At 46.8% G+C, this 24,757-nt stretch overlaps 1 protein-coding gene and 1 long non-coding RNA gene across 4 annotated transcripts in view; both read left to right on the plus strand.

The window, feature by feature from the left end:
* The window catches only part of LOC128337115 (uncharacterized), a 127,688-nt gene that overhangs the window by 21,651 nt on the left and 81,280 nt on the right, over positions 1-24,757 (plus strand). The window lies entirely within an intron of this gene.
* Positions 1-24,757, plus strand: part of TUFT1 (tuftelin 1) — a 53,367-nt gene that overhangs the window by 7,698 nt on the left and 20,912 nt on the right. For all 3 annotated transcript variants that reach the window (XM_053277729.1, XM_053277728.1, XM_053277730.1), the window contains exons 2-3: positions 22,951-23,025; positions 24,078-24,182. In XM_053277729.1, coding sequence (XP_053133704.1) covers positions 22,951-23,025; positions 24,078-24,182 — 180 coding nt within the window. The remainder of the gene's footprint in view (positions 1-22,950; positions 23,026-24,077; positions 24,183-24,757) is intronic.

Below are 24,757 nucleotides of genomic sequence, written 5' to 3' on the forward strand. Positions count from 1 at the left end.
GTTTAGCTGCTTCTATTTGATGTTGGATTAGTAAGTGCCAGTATTAAAACCAAGAAATGATGTAGGATTGAAATTAACGAATTGTTGTGGTCAGGCCTTGACAAATTTTCTTTTGGATCTAGGTAAGGTAAAGTGTGCTGTTGAGTCAGTGTCGACTCCGGGTGCCCACAGAGCCCTGTGGTTGTCTTTGGTAGAATACAGGAGGGGCTGACCATGGCCATCTCCTGCCCAGTATGAGATGATGCCTTTCTGCACCTTCCTATATCGCTGCTGACCCATATAGGAGTTTCCTATAGTCTGGGGAACATCCCAGCGGGGATTCAAACTGGCGACCTCTGGCTTGCTAGTCAAGTTATTTCCCCGCTGCACCATTCAGCCAGTCCAAATATTTAGGAGCCAGACCATGGACACTTGACAAAATCATTAGACTTAGTGACAGACGTTGTGATGGAGGAGGGTAAGTGGATGACTTCTTATGAGGAACGGAAACAGGGTTACCTGGGACAAGTAAAGATTTTCTTCAAATAATTCCCTTGAATATCCTAGTCTAGGCCCCACGAATAGATGCCATGTTAAGCCCTGATTGTGAGTGTACTGCTTTTTGTATAATGGCAGTAACTCTCATTTAGCCAAAAGAAAAAAAACAAAGTCCCAGTAAGTAAAGGTTTATATGTCCTCTTTGCTGAATAGGCACCTTTTTAAAAGTGGTGATTCTCTTTTATTTACCTGGGGGAGAGTAACTGGCCCTATCCAACCCCAGCCCAGAATCAGCGGTTGTTGCTGGTGTCTCCTTGAACCCCTTGGGGTCAGGGAAGCAACCATGTATTTTTTATTTTTCTGTGTAAACCATGTTGACAACTTTTGTTGAAAAGCAGTATATAAATATTCATAGCAGTCAGTTTATATGCATGGATTTGTGTGCTGCAATACCTTGTCTGCTGACAGTTGACAAATGGCTTTCTCTGTTTTGTTTTCCTTTTCTCTGTTACCTGGTTAAAAACAGAACTCCTAACAAATTATGTTTAGAAGAATACATAGGCTGTTCGCTTGAGTCCGTCAAATACTGCAGCTGCTTCTGAGCTGAACCTCTGAAATAAGAATAATTAATCACCCAGCTGTTTCAGTTATTGATTTGAGAGAAGGGCTGGATTGAAGAAACGGCTGATAAAAAAAAAAAGAAGAGGTTGGAATCAACCAAAACCCGATTCCAGCTTTGGGGTGTTTAATGTAGGGGTGTGGGGAATAAAAGGCTGTAAAAACCTTTGCAAGCATGACTGAATAGATGTTCTTAAAGTACAGGTTGCATGTAGAACCCTTCCCACTGTAATATGAGCTCACTCTCACTTTATGTAACAGCTTCACTCCATGTTATTGTGTGTTACAGATAAATACATGTAGGGTTTGGGTTGAAATCTGCAAGCTTTGGGGTTGCGCAGAACTCTTGCAGCCTTGTTTCCAGATAACCTTATTCGATTTAAGACTGTAATCTTAATGCACGTTTGTCTGGGTGGAAGTCCTTTTGACCTCTGGGAATTACTTGTGACTAAACATACCTAAGGACATGCTGTAATTGCACTGTACTTTAGCCTGGGAGCATGGCCTATTAGATGCAGTGGGATTTACTTCTGAGTAAACATGTGCGTGTTCGAGCTCTTTGGAACTGGTTGCCTGTTGCTTTCCATCATAACATATCCCATCCGGTTTTCTTGCTGCATGAAGTATGTGCACGTATAATAATCTCATTTGCTTTAAGATACATACATCTAATATCTATTTCTGGAGGAGTTAAATATTATGATCCTTATGGACACACAAAGTGGTGTATGTGTGTGAGAGGGCAGTACTAGCAGATTCGGGGTAACCTGCAGATGTGTCAATTTAACAGACATCTGAAGGAAAAACCCTAAGGGGGCAAAACACCCCCAGATTTCCCCAGTGCAGCCCAATGAGGTGGAATGGTTGTAGACTCTGAGGGCAGTTAACAGATATGCAGGTGGGCGGAGCTAATGGAACTCTGTGGGGCAGAGTGGGGGCGGGGAAGGAGGACTTGAACAAAACGAACGGGAAATTTCTCAACTTGAAGAATGCTCTCTCAGGATGGTCACAGCCCTTAATGTGTTTGAAGGGGAAAGGTGGCTAAAACTTTCACCATGCTCAGAAACAGGTTCAGGAAACGCTTGCACACCAGGGATGGACCGTAACATTTTGTTACACCATTGCTAACTTGGCAAAGAGGCACCTTTTAACGTGGTGATTCTTTTTATTTAGCAGGGGGAGAGTAACTGGCCCTATCCGTCCCCTGCACAGCACCCCTCCAGTGACTGTTGCTGGTGTCTATCTTATGTTTATTTTTAGTTTGTGAGCCCTTTGGGGACAGGGATTCATCTTATTTATTTATTATTTCTCTGTGTAAACCGCCCTGAGCCATTTTTGGAAGGGCGGTATAGAAATCAAATGAATAATAATAATACTTGTGAAGAAAATAAAATTCTAGTGTGAAAATGTTTAAAGAAACAGATTAAAATCTTCAGCAAGGGTTGCAGACAATTAGAGTCTTTATTTTTATTTATTTTAACACATTTATGTACTGCCCCAAACCTATGTCTCTGGGTGATGTACAACAAAAATAAAACTAAACAGAATTAAAATGATGAAAACACTAAAATCATTTAAAACCCAACATTTAAAACTATTAAAACTATAAATCAAAAGCTTGGGTGAACAAATGTGTCTCCAGTGCCTTTTAAAAAGTTGCCAGAGATTGCGCTCACTGTGTGCTCAAGAGAGACCACAACAGACCTGCAAGGTAGGCTGGTCATCTTATCCTCATAGTGGAGGACCAAGGCTAGGAGAAAAATGCTTCCCTAAGGCCATGTCATGAGTTTGTAGCTAAGGTGTGACTCTAAGAAGGGACTTCCCATCTGATGAGAGCTGGTCTTGTGGTAGCCAGCATGACTTGTCCCCTTAGCTAAGCAGGGTCCATCCTGGTTGCTTATGAATGGGAGACCTGATGTGTGAGCACTGTAAGATCTTCCCTTTAGGGGATGGAGCCACTCTGGAAAGAGCATCTAGGTTCCAAGTTCCCTCCCTGGCAGCATCTCCAAGATAGGGCTGAGAGAGACTCCTGCCTGCAACCTTGAAGAAGCCACTGCCAGTCTGTGTAGACGATCCTGAGCTAGATGGACCTAGGGTCTGACTCAATATATGGCAGCTTCCAATGTTCCTACCACAATGATGTCCCCCCCACCACCAAATTGTTCCCTTTCTCTTTTCATTTCCAACATGTGCAGAGGTGAGATTGTTTTCTGGTTTGCAGCTGACCTATTCAAGGATCAAGGCTGATACCATGCCCCTTTTCTGGGATTTTTTTTAGTTACTTAGATCCCCTTTACATAGGAATATAGGAGACTACCTTCTACCTTGGTCCATCTAGCTCAGTATTAGCTACACAGAGACTGGCAGCGGCTTCTCCAAGGTTGCAGGCAGGAGTCTCTCTCAGCCCTGTCTTGGAGATGCTGCCAGGGAGGGAACTTGGAACCTCATACTCAGAGAGGCTCCATCCCCTAAGGGTAATATCTTAAAGTGCTCCCATGTAGTCTCCCATTCAAATGCAAACCATGGTGGGCCCTGCTTAGCAAAGGGGACAAGTCATGCTTGCTGCCACAAGACGAGCTCTCATCCCTACCAATTTACGACTGTGCAGTTTAGGAGCAATCCAATTCTCTTTATTTTTTTCTCTGTCAATTTCTTCTAGCTGTGGAAGAAGAGACTTCTGTTTCTGGGGTCACCTAGAAGCAGATTTCTTCAATCTGGTTATCTCTAAACTCCAGGGATTTTGCCAGTGGAAAGGAGTTGCTGAGGGTCATGAAGTCAGGGTCCCTGAAGTGTTGAACTTCTCTACTAAATGCTGTCATTTTTTTTTTTTGGTCAGGTGGGGCTCAGTGGTCCTTAGGGATGTGCATGAAATCCATTTGAGTCGATTCAGATTCAAAACCATTGAACAGAGTGGACATTCGCTCGAATCGATTCAAATGCACCCAAAGTCGAATTGATTCGAGCAAATCTCCACTCTGTTCATTGCCTGTGAATTCGATTTGAATCGACTTGAGCGAATTTCATGCACATCCCTAGTGGTCTTGTTTCTGGGTGCCTCACGGGTGATATATTGGGCATCATGGTTTTTAATCTTGGTGGACAGAGTTACTTTGTTGATCTCAGGAAGAGAAGAAGAAGAAATCAAGCATGATCCTAGAGCTGGCGAGGGCCTTGAGGTCTTCTAAGCCCCTCCCTGGTCAGAGCAGGAAGCTGCCACACCATCGCTGGCTGTCTAGCTTCTGTTTGACAACTCCAACGAAGAATAGCTTGTGGAAGCAGACTGCTATACCACTGCACAGCTCTTACCGGTCAGGCAATTTCTACTAAGGTCTAGCATAAATCTGGTTCTCTTGTCATTCCACCAGGAACAACGGGGAACAAATCTGCTCCTTCTGTGCCTTTCAGACGTTTGGAGATGGCTATCCTATCTCCCTTTTAATCTTCCCTTTCCCAGGCTGAATCTGAAAAATATAATCTGAAATAATTCTCTACCCTCTGAAAACGTCTAGGGATGATGCAAATGAGTGGGAAAACATGCCAAAGGAGGGTGATGTAATCTTGTTGCCTTGGCTTATTGACTGTCTGAAGAGGAAAATTACAGGTGTTAATGGGTTTGTTTGCTCTGGTCTTGGAGAGCTGGAGGAGAGGAGGGAAACCTAGAGCAAAATATGTATAGAGCAGAAGCCTTTGGAAGAATTGCAAAAGTGTAAGGAGGGGCTGAAGAACAGGGAGGGCCATCCAAAAATGGTATTAAAGAATTCACATAAATGCAGTCTAGCTTGCACTAAACACTTTATTTTTGTATTTATTACATTTTACTGCCGCCCCCTCCAGAGGCTCTGAGTGGTTTACAACAACAAAACAAAAAACTAATCATCATTTACAACAATCGACTAAAAACAAATTTAAAACAATGTAAAACCATTAAAAACAGCGAATAACATCCAGAGCAATTTAAATATCTCTACAGTGCAAGCTTTTGTATTTCGCCAAAGTCTTCATTGCATAAAAAAAGGAAGGTCAGCAGAATCTCGTCTTATAAATCTAATGTGAAGAAGAACTTGGTGAATAAATGCCACAAGCTTGCACATCTCAGCAGTGGTCCTTCTAATTTTTTTCATCTCTGTGTGGAATGAGTTTTGTTCAGGTCAGTGTGTGTGCGCACCTGCATTCAGAATGGGGCCTTCCTGATTCAACCTGAGCGGGATCTAAAATGGACTGAGCAGACATCCAAAAACTTGTGAGTGTGCGCACGCCTTAGAGAGAACAGTGCATCTCACAAGAGCAGCCAAGTTGGTTCAGTCAGAAAAAGAAATTTTCCTCCTCTGTGAGAAGGACCCAGAATGCCATTGTTTCCCCCCTTCCCTTATTTCTTCTTTATCTCACTCCCTGCGTACTGCTTCCCACTCACATTCTTGGAATTGCTGAGCTGAACTCTTGCAACCTTCCATATCTCACTCTTGCCTAAAGCTGAAAACTGGAGCATTTTAGCCCTCCTTCCTCTTTTCTCCCCCTTCCCAGGATCCTTGGGTTAAATTTGTGCCAAGACCGAAGAATCTCTTGCTGTATTCCCGGGCTTGGTATTGAAAAGCAGTAGTGTGAGGACCTCTGAGCATATGCAGAGTTCTTTCTCTTCATTGCTAAGTAATGACCGCCTGTACCCACACTTTTAGCATTGGTCAAATACAGACCTTGACAAATTTTCTTTGGATTTGGGCGTCAGATAGTGAACACTTAACAAAATTACCAGACTTTGAAGGTGAATGGGCTTCTTTATCCCCTTTGCAAGTAACATACTTAGAATAGAAATGGGACTGCTGGGGTAAACTACAGATTTTATTAAATAACTTAATCTCTGAATATACTAGTCTAGGTGACACTGTTAAATTTTAGGTGCCATGGCTCCCTGGCGCCTGGGATTTCTCAAGACTTGAGCAAATATTACAAAATAAGTGTCAGGTGTTTTTAGTGTTCACTTTTTAGAACCACAGAAATAATACTTGGATCACAGCACACTTAATGCTTATGCTGACTTCCAAAAGACACTTGTGAAACTGAAATTCATTTGGGGGACAGTGTTAGGTATAGGTTTTTTATAAATGCAAGGGAGTCACTAGGCAGTTCTCTTTGGCATTTATCCTGGAATGCTCAGGTCAGTATACAATTAGAAAAAGGTTACAGAAGTGAAATTGCATCATAGTAAAGTAACAGCAGTGATTTAAAAACAACCGCCTCAAAAATCGTTTTCTAAAGGCTGTGGAGCAAATAGTTTTCTAAAAAAATTCATTTTTTAGGAAAAAATGGCAGTAGCCAGGAGCGCTTTTTATCAGCTTTGGCTGATAATGTCAGCTACATCCATTTCTAGAGGTCAATGACCTTTAAACTGTGGTACATATGCTGGTAACCTCCAGGCTTGACTACTGTAATTCACTCTACGTGGGGCCGCCTTTGTACGTAGTCCGGAAACTACAGTTGATACAGAACGTGGCAGCCAGATTGGTCTCTGAGACAACACAAAGGGACCACATAACACTGGTTTTAAAAGACAATATGTTTGACAGTATGCTGCCAATATGTTTCCGGGTGAAATACAAAGTAATATAGGTAATACAAATGTTAGCTATAAAGCCCTTAACGGCTTGAGTCCAGGCGATTTGAGAGATTGCCTGCTTTGTTACCCTGCTACCTGCTACAATCTTCTGGAACGGTCCAGTTACAGTTGCCACTGGCTTGTTTGGTGGCGACCCAGGACCAGGCTTTCTCTGTGGCTGCTTCAGGGCTTTGGAATATGCTCCCGTCTGAAATAAGAGCATCTCCTTCTCTGTTTGTTTTCAGGAAGACCCTCAAGACTCTCTTGTTTTTCTCAGGCTTTTAATTAGAATTAATTTTAATAATTTTTTTAAAAAACTTGTTTTAATAATTATTGTGTTTATTTTCATGTATTTTAATTTGTGACTTCTAACTGTTTTAAATTTTGTACTAGAGATATACATGTCAGCTGGTATAAAAATATGATAAACTTTTCTAAAGGCATGATGTCGTCAGCATCATGGCTTCACAAAGTACTTGACAATATTTGACTGGCCTGCCAGTCCTAATCTAAGGTCAAAAAACAAGAGCCCTGGTAGCTTATCTCTTTAGAAATCTAGTAGGGTCCCTATTCCTTTCTCTGCCTTCTGATTTTAGAAACATTCGCCCACCCGTTATAGGACTTGGATGAAATGGGTGGAGAACCCCACCTTCTTCCCTTAAATAACTGGAATGTTTGGTCTGGATGTATCTCTGGTTTTTTAATGACTCAGGGTCTTGGTAGTTCTTCCTGCCCACGCCTCGGTGTTTACAAGGGTCTGTGTTGTATGGATCAGCACTAAAAGATTCCCAAGAACGCTGCTGGTAATCCACAGTGACTCATTTTCCCCCTGGTAGGATTGTGAATGTGGACGCTGCGGTTATCCGAGAATTTTGCAATTGCTTTTGCTTGACCTCGGATATTATTCTCCCACTGAAGCCTCTTATCTCTTTGAGTGTGCAGGTGTTGATATACCATCTCATGTCAACTTAAAAGAGAGGTTTCAACTGAAAATGGAGTCACGAAGAAGCTATTTAAAGGTTCTCCGATAACCCAGGTGTTCATACCCTTGCCAAATACAAGATTCTACTTATTCCCGAGATAAGGTTGAAATTACATGCAATTTTCTGCATAGAACCGATGAAAAGATATTTCTTTCCCTTCTTCTCCCCACCTTGGCTTGAGTGTTGTTGTTGCTGCAAAACTGACAAATCTATTCTTAAAATTCTATTTATATAAGAAGTTGGTAGGCCATCTTTCTCTGGATAGCTGTGTCCAGTGACTTCCGCTGTTTCTAAAAGCCTCAGTTGCTTGAGACTAGACAGTTCTAGTTTCCTCTTTGTTGACTGAGTGCAGCAAGATCCCCTTGTAGAATACTAGGTTAAGTTGTTGCTTGTCAGTGATGCCACAGATGCTGTCCAGTACATGCTTGCAGTTTGGAATGCAGTTGCAGGAGTGTTGTAACAGCCTCGCCAGCTGGGGAATGAATTCTGTTCTCCTTGCAACAATACATAGGGGTCTGAGCACTGGAAAAATGTGACACCCCCAATGTTGAAGCATGTTCTTGAAGGAGAACATCTGAATCCTACACAGTGATGAGCAACTGTCATGCATTTGGAGAAGACCTGGCCTCCAAGGAGCCCAGAGCGGTGTACTCCATACTTAAGTTTCTCCTCACAACAACCCTGTGAAATAGGTTAGGCTGAGAGAGAAGTGACTGGCCCAGAGTCACCCAGCTAGTTTTATGGCTGAATGGGGATTTGAACTCGGGTCTCCCCGGTCCTAGTCCAGCACTCTAACCACTACACCACGCTGGCTCCATGTAGCATTGTAGTGTAGCATTGGCAAAGCAAGCATATGGTCAGAAATGTTGACTCTGTTCAGCAGCCTGACACAAAATTTCTACTTGTCAAGCTATGTTGGTACATTAATTGTCAGGATTTTTTTTTGCATGTCAGGCATTATTTTTATTTACTCATCACAGACAAGTAGACTGGTGGATTTCCTGAGCCCTGAATATGATCCAGTTCAGATGTGACACTACACCACAAAACTGATCTATGGTTAACTATGGGTTTGTTCAAACCACAGTTCCTCCCGTTTGGATGAAACTGGAAACTGTGGCTTGTTACAAACGGTAAGAGAAAACTTTAAATTTCTGTGCTTTGTGTGTGAAGGACAAAGGAAGGGGGCAGGGAGTGTGTGAGCCCAAGACAACAAGCTTGAGTTGCTTGTCACGGCTGAATCAGGCCTATATGCTTGAACCCGAAAGTTCCTCTTCAAAGTTTGCCTCTTGTCACAAACTTGTTGGCCAGTCCAAATGGCTGACTGTTCCTGTTACCCTTTGCGGACTCCTCAGATGGGCTTTGAGGATGGGTAGCATCCTCAACTCGTTATTGCCCTGATGTTGTGCTCCTCAGAAATGAGAGACTTGTGTTTTGGGCGGTATAAAGGTAAAGTGTGCCATCAAGTTAGTGTCGACTCCTGGCGCCCACAGAGCCCCGTGGTTGTTTTCGGTAGAATACAGGAGGGGTTGACCATTGCCTCCTCCCGCGCAGTCTGAGATGATGCCTTTCAGCATCTTCCTATATCGCTGCTGCCCAATACAGGTGTTTCCCATAGTCTGGGGAACATACCAGTGGGGAATCGAACCAGCAACCTCTGGCTTGCTAGTCAAGTCATACAGATAGGTTAAATAAAATAAATAAATAAAAATGGTGTCTCCCAGTGTTCCCTCTAACAGCAATTCCCAGATGTTGTGGACTCCAACTTCCATAATCCTCAAGTGCAGCTGGGGATTCTGGGAGTTGTAGTCAACAACATCTGGGAATCCCTGTTAGAGGCAACAGTGGTGGTTGCTATTTTCTTCATCTGTGTTATAATCTGATGTGGGAAGGGAGCGAATGGGCTGTGATGGAACACAAATGCAAAGATAATTGCATCCCATCATGCTTGATGGGACTGGGTTCTTTCTGCAGCCTTTAACATGCCCCTTGGTGGGCAGATAATTACTTTAGGGACCCGCGGAGAATCAAACTTGCGTAATCAAGACCTCTCATTGGACACCTTAAGTTGTGTTGGTGGTTTAGTCATGATATTGCAGAACCGCTTCAGGGCTTTGTCATCGCTGGTCGGACTGCGTACACCTTATCACATCGGCTGGAAATGTCAGGGACGGGTGTGTCTGACAGCATTCTCGACAGAGAGGAGATCTGGTTTTCTGATTTGATGTGGCTGCAGATTCTGGGTGGTCAGCAGGTAGGGTGCACCGAGACCAATTTAAAACTGCTGATCAGTTGGCATCTTTGAAAGTTGGGACTTGGATGTTCTAATGCAGGGATCCTCAACGTTGGGCCCCCAGATGTTCTTGGACTTCAACTCCCATGATCCCCAGCCCCAGTGGCCTTTGGTTGGGGATTATGGGAGTTGAAGTCCAATAACATCTGGGGGCCCAACGTTGAGGATCCCTGGTAATGTATCCACGCTCTCTCCCCATGTTCTCGCTTATCTTTTTTTTGAAAAAGCTGGAAATGTTATCATTTTGGACACATAATCAGAGCACCTGTGGGTGAGATGGAAGTACCAGCAAACTTGGGGTAACCTGCAGTTTCGGTTTCACAAAACTGAAGAGAGAGAAAAATTAAGGGGCCAAAAAACCCCAAACTGCCCCAGTGTAACTCAATGGAGTGGAATGTTCACAGACTCAGAGGGCAGTTAAAAGACAGCCAGGTGGGCGGAGTGAATGGAACTCAGTGGTGAGCCAATGGAAAGGAAGAGTTGAATGAAAAGAGTGGGAAATTTCTCGGCTTGAAGATTACTCCCTCAAGAGAGTCAAAACCCTTTCTGCTTCTGAGAGGGAAAGATGCCTAAAACTTTCACCATGCTTTGGTGCAGGTTCAGGTGACACATGCACAACAGAGACATACTACAACTTTTTTTTGGGGGGGGGGGGTAGGTCCATACTTGTCAGATCTCCTTAGACACCTGGTATTTTTGCAACGGCAGCAAATGCAAAAGCTTGCCGCTTCGTGGTGCAAAAGCGGATGGCGCTGGGATGTTGGCACCGAGTTGGTCTTGAAAATGTTTGCATTTCCCGCAAGTCACGTGAGGTGGACTGTGCACATTTCCCAGGGAGGCCAGTTTGCACGATTACTGCATGGTTGGAACTTGAATGTCTCAAGGATATGTAAGCAGCTGATGATAGTGAATTCCTAGGAGTAGGGGAGGGTTGGCTGTTCAGCTCATGACCCCGAGGATTGGTCGGTTGAGCTGTAGGAGTCGGTCAACTGTGTTTTCAGTCAATCCATCAATCATCTTTATTACGGTCCAAGACCAGCATAAGGTAGAACAGTAGAGCATAACAAATTATGGAACAGCAGAATCATATTAAAGGTGAATGTGTGCTGTCGAGTCGGTGTCGACTTTTGGCACCCACAGAGCCCTGTGGTTGTCTTTGGTAGAATACAGGAGGGGTTGACCATTGCTGCCTCCTGCGCAGTATGAGATGATGCCTTTCAGCACCTTCCTATATTGCTGCTGCCCGACAGAGGTATTTCCATAGTCTGGGAAACATCCCAGCGGGGATTCTGTTAGAGCTTGTTAATTTTTACCCTCAATAGGTAAAACAGCAGAGCACTAAGGAATGAGCACACACTCCAGTTACAGAGTAGGTAGCAGAGGATGGTTTAGTTGTTGCAGCTATTTAGAGAAAACACATGGAGATCCTTGTATGACTAAACACTAAATATTTATTGGTTAAATACACTTGGATAGGAAAGACGTAAACTTGATTTAAAGGACTACATAATGGATAGGTAAGGAGAGAGAGAGAAGTTTCCATCTGCTCTCTAGGAGGAAAGGAAGGATTGTGACTCAGCACAGGAAGTGCGGACGAGTCAGATCAGAGGTCACAGAGTAGGGAGAGGTAGAACTGTCAGGGAGACCCTTAGTATCTCTACTCCCAATGCCCCTAGTGGTAGTTAGGATAGGAACGTAGGAGGTTGCCATATACTGAGCCAGACCATTGTCTATCTAGCTCAGGATTGTCTACCCAGACTGGCAGCGGCTTCTCCAAGGTTGCAGGCAGGAATCTCTCTCAGCCCTCTCTTGGAGAAGCCAGGGAGCGAACTTGGAACCTTCTGCTCTTCCCAGAGCAGCTCCATCCTTTAAGGGGAAGATCTTGCAGTGCTCACACATCAAGTCTCCCATTCAAATGCAACCAGGGTGGACCCTGCTTAGCTAAGGGGACAAGTCATGCTTGCTACCACAAGACCAGCTCTTCTCCTCTAATAGTTGGTGCAAAAAGTCGATGCACTGGAAGTCCATCTCCAACAGATTTGAACCGGCAACCTCTGGCTTGCTGGTCAAGTCATTTCCCTGCTGCACCATTAGGTGGCTTAGAATCATATTACTTTAGAATAATGATTCTAATGTTATGAAAAATACTAGAAAACTAGTATTTAGAACTAGTATATAGAAAACTAGTATAGTATATAGAAAACTATTTAGTATTTTCTAGTATCTCTAAATACTAGAAACCTTAGAATGGGGGTGGGGCGGACAGGTGGAACTCACTATGATCATAAGCACCTATATTTAAAAGAATAAGAATATAAAATATGTATAAACCGAAGTGGCTAAAACAAGATATGTCAAGTAGACTAGCAAACTGGGAGGACTGAGCAGGCAAGTAAAATAGTCAGTAGTTTAAAGTGATACAAGGCTGATACGTGGTTTTACAGACTAGGAGTTGGGGCCGGGCGGATCTTATACGCTGCTACGCAGAACTTGGCAGTGTTAGAGGTGAAGGTCTTTGTCTGAGAGCCGTGTCCAGGTGTAGGCTTGGCTTGGGCGACCAGGGTGCTTGAAGAATAGCAGAAGTGTAAGCTTGGCATGGCTGCCTCTATAAAAGGGGCAGGATAGGAGGACGTGCTCTGTGGTTTCAGCCTCCCCGCTGTCACAGGGGCAAAGTCCCTCTGTGTCTGGAATCTTTCTGTATTTGTCTTCTAAAACAGCAGAGGTCTGTTTGGCCTATGGCTGCAATAAAAGAACGACTACTACTCTAAAACAGCAGAGGGGAGGGGGCACGGCAAGGGTGTAGGCCCTTCTGTGGATTGGGATTTCCAACTAGGTACGCAGCAGGAGAGCCAGGGTATCGGTGCTTTCCGAGGACAGGATGCTTGGAGCCCTGCCTAGGTGGGCCTGGTGCTCAGTGCCCAGTATCCTCTGAGGGCCATTTTCACTTTGTCACAGCCCATTTAGTAAGTATTTAGTAAGTATCATTATTTATTTATTTATTTAATTCAAATTTTATACCGCCCTTCCAAAAGGGCTCAGGGCAATTTACAATTAAAACCATAGCATAAGCCCATAGCAAGTAGTAGAGGAGAGGAGAATCCCAGCAGCGCCACTTTAGACCAGGCGGCCATTTCCAGGAGGACTGAAAATTGCCCATCAGGGTCAAAGGGCCCATGCCCTGTGAGGTCTGAGGGATAGTTTAAGCCAGAGGGTAGGAATGGTCATCCACACTCTGGCCTTGATTTTTAGCATATCGCACCAGTTTCCAAGCATAGAGTAGCATTAGACACAGCATGGCCAGAGGAGAGCTGGTCTTGTGGTAGCAAGCATGACTTGTCCCCTTAGCTAAGCAGGGTCCACTCTGGTTGTATATGAAAGGGAGACTACATGTGTGAGCACTGTTAAGATATTCCCCTCAGGGGATGGAGTCGCTCTGGGAAGAGCAGAAGGTTCCAAGTTCCCTCCCTGGCAGCATCTCCAAGATAGGGCTGAGAGAGACTCCTGCCTGCAACCTTGGAGAAGCCGCTGCCAGTCTGTGAAGACAATACTGAGCTAGATAGACCAATGGTCTGACTCAGTATATGGCAGCTTCCTATGTTCCTTGTGTGCCACCTAATGGCGCACTGCAGAATCAATCTGCCTAGAGAGCAGGAGGCTGTTGGTTCGAATCCCCGCTGGTGTGTTTCCCAGAATATGGGGAACTCCTGTATCGGGCAGCAGCGATTTAGGAAGGTCTCATACAGTGCAGGAGAAGGCAATGGTAAACCACTCCCGTATTCTACAAAGAAAACCACATAGCTCTGTTGTGGGGGGGGAATCCCGGGTGGGAACTGTTTTTGCAGCATGTGCCTGATTAAAATGAAAGAAGTGATGCTTCAATGTTGCTTAGAAACAGGTGAGATGTTGTGAAACAATGAAACTGATAAAAGAATTACAACTGAACAACTTCAGGTTTGCGATAATAAATGGGGATGAGTCATTAATTCTTGCTAGACTTTGATCCTGGAATGCCAAGGTCAGTCTACAGTTTGCAAATTAATGCCAGCAAAATGAACAAAACAGGGAATTAAGATGAGACTAAAGCAAAATTAACGGCAGCTACTTGGGGCCACCTAATGGCTCAGTGGGGAAATAACTTGCCTAGGGAGCAAGAGGTTGCTGATTCAAATCCCCACTGGTATGTTCCCCAGACTATGAGAAACACCTCTATGAGGCAGCAGTGATACAGGAAGATACTGAAAGGCATCTTCTCATACTGTGCGGGAGGAGGCAATGGTCAACCCCTCCTGTATTCTACCAAAGACAACCACAGGGCTCTGTGGGCGCCAGGAAATGACACCGACTGGACGGCACAACTTTACCTTTATTCAGTAACAAAAGCTGGGTTTCAGAGAATCACTGGCCTCTTGGCGTTAGGACCAGGGTTCTCAAACTTGCGTCGTTGGACTACAGCTCCCATCATCCCCAGGCCAACAGCCATTGGGATGATGGCACTCGTAGTCCAACAGCAGCTGGGAATCGAAGTTTGAGAACCGCTTCACTAGGGAACATCTGACCACTAGGCCATTGACTGGCTGGCCTACCCTAGAGGATGGGGCCGTGCACACCAGTGTGCCTGCATCTGAATGCTGCCATCCTGGGCAAACCCTGTTGGGCTGGGTAGGGCGTACTCGGGAGACATATGCCCGGGATGGGCCGGGTGCCAGCTAGTGCAAACCGTGGAATGCTATAAAAAGAGAATTGTCACACAGTGCCCTTTGCTCTAGCGTGATCTGACATCTGGTAATTGTGATGGTCATGTTTTCCTAGACCAAACCACACCTTTGAGGAGAAGAGCTGGCCTTGTGGCCGTGGGCCTGAGTTGTCTGCTTTGCTAAGCAGGGTCTGTCCTGGTTTGCATTTGGATGGGTGACTGCTTCTGAGCACTGTAAAGTATTCCCCTGGGGCGGGGGGCTGTAGCTCAGGGGAAGAGTACCTGCATATATGCAGAAGGTCCCAGGTTCACTCCCTGGCAGGATCTCCAGGTAGAGCTGGGAAAGACTCCTGCCTGAAACCTTGGGGGAGCTGCTGCCGCCAGTCAGAGTAGACGGTACTAGGCTAGATGGGCCAAGGTCCTGACTCTGTATATGGCAGCTTCCTGTGATCCATTTTGAATTCTAAATCTTCTATTGCCAGCGTAGTGTAGTGGCTATAGTGCTGGACTAGGACCGGAGAGACCCGAGTTCCAATCCCCATCCAGCCATGAGACTTGCCGGGTGACTCTGGGCCAGTCACTTCTCTCTCAGCCTCATCTACTTCACAGGGTTGTTGTGAGGAGAAACTCAAGTATGTAGTACACTGCTCTGGGCTCCTTGGAGGAAGAATGGGATATAAATGTTGTTGATAATAATAATAATATTGGCTGATATTGACTTTTGAAACCTTAGAACTTGATCAGTATGTTGTCACATCATGGCTGGAGTGGAACAGGCAAACACCCGGACAGACCCGGTTGCTCATCCCCCAATGGCCACCCCAGCCCTTTTATGGCTCCAAACCTTGGTCGCCCCGCCCTTCCTGCCTGCTTCCTCCCTGCTGGAATCTGCCCCCGGCCCCTTCGTGCTCTTGGTTTTGGTGATGGGTGTGACTCATCCCTGGGCAACCTCGAAGCACCCTTTCCCTCACTCCCCTCAGACCATATATGGAGTCAGAAAAGCACGTTTGCTTTAATTAACCCCACCGGGCAATGACGGAGGCACTCATTAACCTGGTTGCTGTAGCCGCAATAGTCTTGCGCCTATGTGCATGTGCGTGCACGCACACACAGACTGCCTTGGTCGTTGTTTGATGGGAGTTAATTAACCCTTGCCACAGTCACTTAGTGAGGGGAAGCATTCTCGGAGTGGGTGTGACTCAAAAGACACGTGCCAAACTTGGGTGACGGCGTGCCACTTGTGGTGATTCCAAGCTCTTCCGTAAAGGGTTCACAAAGCAGTTTCTGCACCCAAGGAAATCGGGGGAAGAAGGGGAAAGGCGGTTCGCTGCCCCCAAGGGCTCCCAGTCCAAAGAGAGAAACCCAAAGGAAATGCCAGCAAGAGCCAATGGAAGGAATGCTGGGGGGGCTGAACGGGGACAGTTGCTCCTCCACCCCCCTCATAAAGAGAAGAGAGCCGCCATTTTGAGAAGGACATCTTTCTCAACAACAATCCTACTTGTTTTTCCTCCACATCTGGCATGCAGAGGCACACCGCTTCTGATCATGGAGTTTCCACTAAGCTTTCACAAGTATGATCCATCAGTAGACCTTTGCCAACTGGGTCAAGGGGCAGTTTCCCAAAATGGCAGCTCTCTTGCACCTATTCGTAGTGTCCCTCCCAGGGGCTTCTGCTGGTGTCTCTTTTGGGTTTCCTTTTAGGTGGTGAGCCCCTTGTGGAAGAGAACCCTGATAAACAACAAAAAAAGTTCTCAATGTAGTTTACATAAGAAAAGGTAGAAGAAAATGGCGCTCTGTCCTCAACGGGCTCAACCTCTTAAACCAGGCCTGCTCAACTCCCCCCCCCGCCCACAGTTGTTTTTGAACTACAGTTCCCATAATTCCCAGTCACAGTGGCCCATCGCCAGGGATTATGGGAGTTGTAGGCCAACATCTGCAGGAGGGCTGAAGTCGAGCAGCCCTGTCTTAAAAACACACACACACACACACACACGTCACCAGTAAGAGCAACTGGAGAGAGTCACTAAGCTGGGCTGAAGAGCGACAGTTGCTCTCCTCTTGCTACAGAGGAGAGAGCCGCCATTTTTGAGAAGCCGCCATTTTGACCTTGGCCCAGTGAGGGGGGGCACTTGTTCTATGTCCCAGAAGGGGGTCAGAAGACGGTCCCTTGTCCCAAAGGGCTCATAATCTGAAGCGAAACCCAAGGGAGAGGTCAGTAACAGCCCCTGGAAGGGATGTTGCGATGGGCTGAATGGGGACAGTTGCTCCCCCACTCCTGCTACAGAGAAGAGAGCCGCCATTTTGAGAAGACGCCCCTTGGCCCAGTCAGCAGCGGCCGCTTAACGAGCTCAACCTGAGGGAGCAACTCATTTATTACTTATTTCGTATCTGTTCACTCTGTTTTCCAAGGGGAAAAAATTAATTCTGAAACCGTTTAACCTTATTAATTTTTAATCCTATATTGTATCCATTTTATTAACGTCGCAAGCAGCCCCAAGCTGCAGTGAACTGTAGGGGCGGGGTATAATAATAATAAAAATAAAAGCTATTTCCAAAGGAGTATAGGGGAGACGCTAGCAGCTGCCACTGGAATGGGGACAGTTGCTCTCCCACTACCTCTGAGTTATGGCCTCTTTCCAAGCACAGGAAGCTGCCTTCTACCGAGTCAGACCCTTGCTCCTTCTAGCTCAGTATTACCTACCCTGACTGGCAGCGGCTCTCCAGGGTTTCAGGTTGGAGTCTTTCCCAGCCCTACCTGGAGATGCTGCCAGGGATTGAACCCGGGAACTTTTGCATGCAAAGAAGATGCTGTGCCCCATGCTAGATGGGCCTCCCTAGATGGCTTCAGGCAACCCACTCTCAGCCCCGCCAACCTCAGAATATCTGTTATTAAGAATACTAGCATGGTGTAGTGGTTAGAGTGCTGGACTAGGACCGGGAAGACCCGAGTTCAAATCCCCATTCAGCCATGAGACTTGCTGGGTGACTCTGGGCCAGTCACTTCTCTCTCGGCCTAACCTACTTCACAGGGCTCCTTGGAGGAAGAGCGGGATATAAAATGTTAATAATTAATAATAATAATACACTATAACTTAAGCCTATGTACATGTGAAATATTCTTCTCCTACTTCTCCCTGAATCTGCTTCTCTCCCTTTGTTCCCCTTATGTAACTTGTAAATTGTGAGCCCCGTGGGGCAGGGACCTGCCTTCTCCTTACCTGTCAAGTACATGGTGGTGTATAAGTAAATTAAAACGAGAAATCGAATCAAGTCAGCATTGGCCACCCCCCTTTCAAGCACATACCTCCACAACCATAAGGACTAGCAACTTTGTGTTTGTTTTTTAAACATGCAGTTCTCAGGGACTCAAGTTCTTCTCTGAGGACCCAGGATTCAGGGCTGCTATGCTCCTGGAAGCCTGCATATAGCCAGACTGCTGAGAGTGCTCTGATCCCTTATACATACAGACACACGCATCCTCCGCCCAGAGAACTGGTTTAAACTTGCAGTCATGCAAATATCTGCTCCAGCATGTAAATGCTGCACTCCACCGTGAGCGTGTTCTCGGAGGGGAAGCAAATAAACTGCGTGGTTTGGGCCCAGGTGCACTGTAAAGGTAGGCTCTGGCTTCTTAAGAACATAAGAACAGCCCTGCTGGATCAGGCCCAAGGTGGCCCATCTAGTCCAGCATCTTGTTTCACACAGTGGCCCACCAGATGCCCCTGGAAGCCACAGGCAGGAGTTGAGGGCATGCCCTCCTTCCTGCTGTTACTCCCCTGCAACTGGTACTCAGAGGCATCCTGCCTTTGAGGCTGGAGGTGGCCCACAGCCCTCCGACTAGTAACCGTTGATAGACCTCTCCTCCATGAAGTTATCCAAACCCTTCTTCAAGCCATCCAGGCTGTTGGCTGTCACCACATCCTGTGGCAGAGAGTTCCACAAGTGGATCACACGTTGTGTGAAAAAGTACTTCCGTTTGTTGGTCCTAGACCTCCTGGCAATCAGTTTCATGGAATGCCGGGAATCTCTCTCAGCCCTATCTTGGAGATGCTGCCTGGGAGGGAACTTGGAACCTTCTGCTCATCCCAGAGCGGCTCCATCCCTTGAGGGGAATATCTTTCAATGCCCACACATGTTGTCTCCCATTCAAATGCAAACCAGGGTGGACCCTGCTTAGCAAAGGGAACAAGTCATGCTTACTACCACGAGGCTAGCTGTCCTCTAGAATTTTAGATTATTATGATGCATGGAGCTTTCAGTTTTATGTAATGGATGAACTCCGGTGTTATGCTTCTGTTTTATGTTTTAACAGTTTATTGCTTTATTTGACCAAGTTCGCTTTTATGTAAAGCTTTTGTACTTTGTGTTTTGCTGGTCGAATGACCGTAACAATACAGATTTGATTTTGGAATGCTTTGTCTCCGGCGGCCTAGATCCTGCTTTGTGGCTGCAATTCATTCACGGAAAAATGTGGGCCTTCTGGTTTGCTCCCATTTCTTGCTCAATCCCTGAATGCCCTAAGCAGAAGCCGGGGGAGAACCGGCAGCGGTGTGCCCTTTGATGCACCAGCGCAAACCGCCTGTGGACAGGTGGCTCTCTTGACATTGGCCAAGGCGTTGTCAGGGTGAGGCTTTGCTAAAAGCACGAGATCAGGATGGCCTTAATAAGCTTGGGATGTTCTGCGTGCCAGGAACGTAAGACACACCTCTGTCGTGTTGAGACCAACCATGTGCTTTTGTTCCCTTCCCCTTAAAAAAATAAAAAAAATAAATGCACGCTCCCATTTTCTGCCCCTGGGCTGGATCTGAGTATTTAGGGGCAGGAACGTGTTCCTTGAGTGCCTGCAAATTGCTGGTAATTAAATAAGGGGAAGGAAGGTGAGTCTTCCCTGTTTAATAGTCCTGATTGCAGCCCCGGAGGCACCCAAGTGGGGTGCATGTTTCGACTGCCTTCCCTGAGGGACGCTGTGCATTTTGAATGCTCCTTCCTTAGATAAACTTCCCCTCTCACTGCACATTCCTTCGCCTTTCTCTCCCTCTGTCTCCCCCATCTGCATCAGTAGCAGAGCATTCCCAGGTTCAGTCCCTGGCAGCATCTCCAGGTAGATCTGGGAAAGACTCCTCCCTGAAACCTTGGTGAAGCCGCTGCCAGTCAGGGATGGGCTAGCTGGACCAAGGGTCTGACTCGGTATAAGAGCAGCCCTGCTGGATCAGTCCCGACCTGTGTTCCCTCGAACAGCAGATCCCAGATGTTCTTGACTACAACTCCCATAATCCCCAGCCAAAGCCCACTGCAGCAAGGGATGCTGGGAGCTGTAGTCAACAACACCTGGGATTCCTCTTTTTTACAGGGAACACTGGTCCCAACCCCTATCTCGTCCAGCATCCTGTTTCCCACAGTAGCTCACCAGATGCCTCTGGGAAGCCCACAGGGAAGCGATGAAGGCAGGCCCCCCCTCTCTCTTCCTTTTGCTCTCCTGCAGCTGATATTTGGAGGAATCTTGCTTAGGAACATAAGAAGCTGCCTTCACCAGCTTTTAGATGACCCTTGGTCCATCTCGCTCAGTATTGTCTGCATGGACTAGCAGCGGCTTCTCCAAGGTTTCTGGCAGGACTCTCTCTCTCGGCCCTGTCTTGGAGATGCTGCCAGGGAGGGGACCTGGGACCTAGATGCTCTTCCCAGGGCGGCCCCATCCCCTAAGGGGAATCTCTTCCAGTGCTCACACATGTAGTCTCCCATTCACATGCTGCTTAGCAAAGGGGACAACTCGTGCTTTGCTAGGGATGTGCACGAACCTGTTCGGAGGCCCGTAAAACGGTTCGAACACTGGCTGGTTTGAAGGGGTGGGTGTGGATCGGACTCGTAAGGGCGGGGGAGGGTGAACTTACCCCTGCCGGCGCTCGGTTTCTGTAAAATCCTTTGGGGCGGCAACATACCTCCCTGCTGCCCCTTCCCCTCTTTGGCCGGAAGTAGCTGGCGCGCATGTGCGCACGTTACGCTCACACACGACCCCACCTGATCCTCCTCCGCCCTTAAAGTCCAACCCCCACCCCACCCCTTCGAACCACCCCCTTCCGGTTCCGTGCTCATCCCTGATGCAAAGTCGAGCAGGCCTGGTTTAGACCAGGGATTCTCCGCGTTGGGTCCCCAGGTGTTATTGGACTTCAACTCCCATCATCCCCAACCAAAGACCAACTGGGGTTGGGGATGATGGGAGTTGAAGTCCACTAACATCTGGGGACCCAACGTTGAGAATCCCTGGTTTAGACGATCCTGAGCTTGACGGACCAAAGGTCTGGCTTGGCAGAAGGCAGGTTCCCTCTGTCCCTCTCGGAATTTAAATTGTGAGCTCCTCAGGGTAGCCATGTATTTCCTCTGATCATACTTGGGTGCGCCGATAGTGCTGTATAAACGAGCTAGTAACTGAATTGCTCATCATCTGAGCCTGGATTGGCATCTGCTTTGCATTGCCTGCAGAACATCCCTGGTTCCATCTCTCGATGGGGGAAAGGACCCTGCTTGAAACTCTTCTGCCCGCCAGGGTAGACGATACTGAGCTAGAGGGACAAAGGGCCTGACTCGGTGGGAAGCAGCATCGCGCGTTGTTGTCCAAACCCAAGGCCTCATCTTGTTCAACCAAGAATAATCTGCCAGTGCTGGAAAACTGAGCCCGCTTTGATCTCCTGGGAGGAGAGCAGGTCTTGTGGCAGCAAGCATGAATTGCCCCCCTTTGCTAAGCAGGGCCCACCCTGGTTTGCATTTGAATGGGAGACTACATGGGGGCACTGTAAGATATTCCCCTTAAGGGATGGAGCTGCTCTGGGAAGAGCACCTGCATGCTGGCATGTAGAAGGTTCCAAGTTCCTTTCCTGGCGTCTCCCAGATAGGGCCGAGAGAGACCCCTGCCTGCAACCTTGGAGAAGCTGCTGCCAGTCTGGGTAGACAATACTGAGCTAGATGGATGAAGGGTCTGACTCAGTACAGGTGAAACTTGGAAAATTAGAATATCGTGCAAAAGTCCATTAATTTCAGTAATGCAAATTAAAAGGTGAAACTGATATATGAGACAGACGCATTACATGCAAAGCGAGATAAGTCAAGCCTTAATTTGTTATAATTGTGATGATCCTGGCGTACAGCTCATGAAAACCCCAAATCCACAATCTCAGAAAATTAGAATATTACATGGAACCAAGAAGACAAGGATTGTAGAATAGAACAATATCGGACCTCTGAAAAGTATACAGTGTACTGTGCTTGATTGGCCAGCAAACTCGCCTGACCTGACCCCATAGAGAATCTATGGGGCATTGCCAAGAGAAGGAGGAGAGACATGAGACCAAACAATGCAGAAGAGCTGAAGGCCGCTAATGAAGCATCCTGGTCTTCCATAACACCTCATCAGTGCCACAGGCTGATAGCATCCATGCCACGCCTCATTGAGGCAGTAATTGCTGCAAAAGGGGCCCAAACCAAGTACTGAATACATATGCATGCTTATACTTTTCAGAGGTCCGATATTGTTCTTTTCTTCAATCCTTGTCTTCTTGGTTCCATGTAATATAAAAAACAAAACAAGCCAGAAACTGCAGAGGGTGGGGGTATAAGCACATAGGTGCTTCTGTCGGACCTTGGAGCCTGGAAGGTGTCTCATGTGCTTGCTGGTAAACACGGCTCTTTAGCCTGGTAAACAAGGATTTAAGAGCGAGAGTCGGAGCGAGATCTCAAGGGGGGGGGGGGGGAGGAACTCTGCCTGACTTTTAAAAAGATGTTGAATCGTTCATGCAGCGTAGGGTGGCGGAAATGGATTGGTAGTGCCAACCGTCACCCCTGAATTAAACACGAGCATCTGTCCCTGCTGCTGAGTTTGTGCCGAAGGATCCTGAGATAATGACAGAAAGCCCCACTGGCTTGTAACTTCGGCGGGGAGTTTTCAACTCCTCACTCTTGGAGGTGACTTGCCCCATAATAACCCCTGCTAACTGGGCAAAGAGGCACCTTTTTAACGTGGTGATTCTCTTCATTTAGCAGGGGGAGAGCAACTGGCCCTATCCACCCCCAGCACAGGACCTCCAGTGACTGTTGCTGGTGTCTGTCTTATGTTTTCTTTTTAGATTGTGAGCCCTTTGGGGACAGGGAGCCATCTTATTTATTTATTATTTCTCTGTGTAAACCACCCGGAGCCATTTTTGGAAGGGCAGTTTGCTTTTGTTTTTCTGTAGAAACATGTGCTTTGCCAGTATACAGTGTGTCTCAAAATAAACTCTTTCCCTCCCCTCCCCTCTTGTGTTTTTAGGACAGTGTGAAAATACTAAGATTAACTCTCCAGAATGATCTCCCCGGCGACAGACGCGATCAAGTGAAACAAAAGGTCAGGCTTGTCTTGTGTGCAGAAGCCTCGCTTCTAGAAGCCCTCGGTCTATGAGCAGGGGCCGACTAGGGGGGTCCATGAATAGGGGAACAAGGCCAAGCTGGTATTTGTCCTTGCTTAAATTGTGGCTGGGAATAAATTGTAGGGGTAAAGAAATTTTATTTATTTATTTATTTATCCATCCATCCATCCATTTATATACTGCCTTCCATTAAAAACAATCACAAGGCGGTTTACAAAAGTTAAAAAAAGACAATAAAATACAATTATGCCACATAAATTGTAGCTGGGGGTGATGGGAGTTGTAGTCCAGCAACATCTGGAGGGCCACAGCTTGGGGGCAGTGTCCCTTGTAAGAGGGATTCCCAGATGTGGTTGACTACAACTCCCACAATCCCCAGCCAAAGGCCATTGCAGCTGGGGATTATGGGAGCTGTAGTCAACCACATCTGAGAACCCCTCTTACAGAGGACACTGGTTGTAATGTATTTCCACAAAATCAGTTTGTGTAGACCTGGTCTGCACCACTTCAGCCCTCCGGCCAATGTTGGCCTACAACTCCCCCGATCCCTGACTATTGCCCACTGTGGCTGGGGATTATAGGAGTTGTAGTCCAAAAACAGCAGGGATGGGGTGTGTGTCAAAGTTGAGCGGGTTTGGTGCAGAATCTTTCTTTCTGTAAGGTAAAGTGGTGTAGAACCTTCTTTTCTGCCTCCCAGAATCGGGGGAGAACTGGTCTTGTAGTAGCAAGCATGAATTGTCCCCTTTGCTAAGCATGGTCCACCCTGGTTTGCATTTGAATGGGAGACCACACTGTAAGTCGTTCCCGTTAGGGGATGGGGCCGCTCTGGGACAAGCGTCTGCATGCTTGCATCCAAGTTCCCTTCCTGGCATCTCCAAGGCAGGGCTGAGAGAGACTCCTGCCTGCATCCTTGGAGAAGCCGCCGCCAGTCTGTGCAGGCAATCCTGAGCTGGAGGGACCAAGGGTCTGACTCAGTAAGTGGCAGCTTCCTATGTATTTAGAGCCCTTGTTCTGTCTTCTCTTCCTACAGCCAGTGGGCAGAGCCTTTGCCATGGTGGCCAACCGGCCCACGAGCAACCACTCCTTGGCTTCGGAATGCATCAAGTTCAACGATGGCAATGAGGAGATCATCAAGGTGAGGAAAGAGCCATTGGGCTGTGGTGGGCTACAGCGGCCCAGAGCGATTTTCTTTTCTCTCTTTCTTTCTTTCTTTTTTTTGCAGGGGGGGGGGAGGAATAAAGGGGTGCAGTCACTGTGAAGCTTCCTGCAGTGCGGCACTTCAGGCATCTGGCGAGTGCGTGGTAAGGGGAGGGTGGTGGCTTCCATTCGCTCAAGGCCAAGCAATCAGCGGCGATTACCAGATTAGCACTGGGAATTCATGTCTCTCAGCGGGGGAGGTAGAGCCATGCCTTCTTTGAAAAAAGTCAGTTTGTTTTAAGGTATGGAAGTAATAATTTTTTTTAATGAATCAATTTGATCTTTAGCAGATTGGCAGTCCTCTGATAACTGGGCAAAGAGGCACCTTTTAACGTTGTGATTCTCTTGATTGAGCAGGGGGAGAGTAACTGGCCCTATCCGTCCCCAGCACAGCACCCCTCCAGTGACTGTTGCTGGTGTCTATCTTGTGTTTCTTTTTAGGTTGAGAGCCCTTTGGGGACAGGGAGCCATCCATCTTATTTATTTGTTATTTCTCTGTGTCATTTTTGGAAG

The sequence above is a fragment of the Hemicordylus capensis genome, chromosome 14 (genome assembly GCF_027244095.1).
Source record: "Hemicordylus capensis ecotype Gifberg chromosome 14, rHemCap1.1.pri, whole genome shotgun sequence".
NCBI classification, from domain to species: domain Eukaryota; kingdom Metazoa; phylum Chordata; class Lepidosauria; order Squamata; family Cordylidae; genus Hemicordylus; species Hemicordylus capensis.